This window comes from Belonocnema kinseyi, chromosome 7 (assembly GCF_010883055.1).
Source record: "Belonocnema kinseyi isolate 2016_QV_RU_SX_M_011 chromosome 7, B_treatae_v1, whole genome shotgun sequence".
NCBI classification, from domain to species: domain Eukaryota; kingdom Metazoa; phylum Arthropoda; class Insecta; order Hymenoptera; family Cynipidae; genus Belonocnema; species Belonocnema kinseyi.
Genome location: NC_046663.1, coordinates 113,568,086 through 113,569,859, shown reverse-complemented (window position 1 = coordinate 113,569,859; position 1,774 = coordinate 113,568,086). Strand labels below are relative to the sequence as shown.

General features: G+C 31.0%; 1 protein-coding gene across 1 annotated transcript; it reads left to right on the top strand.

Annotated features, from left to right (window-relative positions):
* Positions 1 to 203: 203 nt before the first annotated feature.
* LOC117176634 lies at positions 204 to 1,358 on the top strand. The gene is made up of 5 exons (XM_033366888.1): positions 204 to 290; positions 581 to 720; positions 825 to 952; positions 1,087 to 1,250; positions 1,318 to 1,358. The coding sequence occupies exons 1-5, from the start codon at positions 215 to 217 to the stop codon at positions 1,356 to 1,358; spliced, it is 549 nt and encodes a 182-aa protein (XP_033222779.1). The 5' UTR covers positions 204 to 214.
* Positions 1,359 to 1,774: the final 416 nt, after the last annotated feature.

Here is a 1,774-nt window from a genome sequence, read left to right as displayed (position 1 = left end):
TGTCGCGGGACATCAAAAGGTGGCGGACCTCCTCCCTTATTGCATCACCCCCGCATTGGCATGTCTAGTAGGTTAGAGTTCTAAAGGCGGTATATTACGTCAAGAAGGATGAGAAAATTCGGGTAAATGTGGTGAGACTTCTAAAAGCAATGCCTCGCGACAAAAAAAACACTTAGAATACAATTGCTTAAAATGTCCAAAATATGTTAAAGAAATGGTCAGAAGAGAAAGAATGAATAGCAAAAAGCCGGTTAAAGATTACTTATCTAAAGACGATATCGTTTTAAGTGGTAATTATATAATTCATTATTACATTTTTTATCGCACCTTTAAGGTTAGTTACCTTTTAGTTTTTGGTAAATCAGATTAGTATATATTTAAAATTAGGAAACGTTATTTTACAACTTTTCAATAAGGTTTAAATTTATTTATATTCAAGTAGAGTTTTAGAGTATATTTCTTGTAATAATATGATATAAAATATATATGTTATGAGGATTTCCAATAAAATTTTTAATCCTAACCTCAAAATTTACAAAATTCACAGAATTTTGTTATAATTTTTTTGATTCATTTTAAGGGGACAACTTAGATGATGAGGAACCTGTACCTGAAAAGGCACAAAACCACAAAGACCAGCAGCTTGATAATCATAAAAGTGGTACTCAAAAACTTTTTGATTTTAGACAATACATCGATTGTATGAATCCAGAAGAGCAAGTAAGTATATATACATTATTGATAATACTAAATTTTATTCACACAAAATGTAAATTAAGATTCTAGTACACTGTAATGTATAAATATTTATTTGTATCGTACAGGAAAGGCTAAATGTTAAATTCATCAGAGCAATTTTCTCTTCAGATGCTCCACTTTCGATACTGGGAAATGAAGCTATTGAAAAATCAACTGCAATTGGAGTCCACTGTGATGGAAGGAGTAATAGACGGTAGTTGTGTGATTCTTATATTCAGAACCAAAAACTAGATTTGAAATAAAAACAAGAAAATAGAAATTTAAATATTTAAATAATGATAAGGTCTTAAATAATATAAATATGTTCATCAATAACAGTTTTTACAGGAATGAGTCTATTGTTAACTTCGTTGTGACTACTCCGGAAACTATGCTATACAAAACAAAAAACACCAAAGCTGAATTACATACTGGAGAATATATGGCACAGTTAATTCTTGAAGTTATTAACGAGGTTGGAGCTGAAAAGGTTTTAATAGTAGTAACCGATGGTGCGTCTAATATGGTAAAGGCTCGAAGAATCGTTAATAAAAAATACCCGCATATTCATATTTACAGCTGCGCGGCACATTGTTTCAATTTATTGGCGAAAGACATAATCAAGCTCGAGACCTTTAAAGATGTACAAACTTCTGCCACTGAAATAGTAAAAGATGTAAATTCATCACATGCGATTAAGGTCAAATTTACGGATATTCAAAAGAAACGAAAACAACAAATTACATCACTTAAATTACCCGGAAAAACAAAGTGGGGAACGACAATCTTTTGCTCTGAGAGTTTGCTTTACAACAAAATGGCTCTAAAAACATTAGCCATTCGCTCGAGAAATCACTTTTGAAAAGAAAACATCTTTCTCTACTCTCATACTCGTATCTTGCATCTTTTCGCGTAAGTTGTATTCATATAAGGTAATACCTCTAAAACTGTTTTTTCCTTATTAATTGTTGAAGTTATTTTTAGTTTATTCGAACTTGATTAATTGAAAATAATTTCAAAAGTACCTCCCCAACAC

What these genes read in the sequence shown, in the direction of transcription:
- LOC117176634 (XM_033366888.1), top strand. Translation starts at nt 215, where the DNA reads ATGGTCAGAAGAGAAAGAATGAATAGCAAAAAGCCGGTTAAAGATTAC. An exon ending in GTATGAATCCAGAAGAGCAA is followed by an intron (nt 721 to 824) that starts GTAAGTATATAT and finishes TGTATCGTACAG; the next exon opens with GAAAGGCTAAATGTTAAATT. An exon ending in TTTAATAGTAGTAACCGATG is followed by an intron (nt 1,251 to 1,317) that starts GTGCGTCTAATA and finishes TCATATTTACAG; the next exon opens with CTGCGCGGCACATTGTTTCA.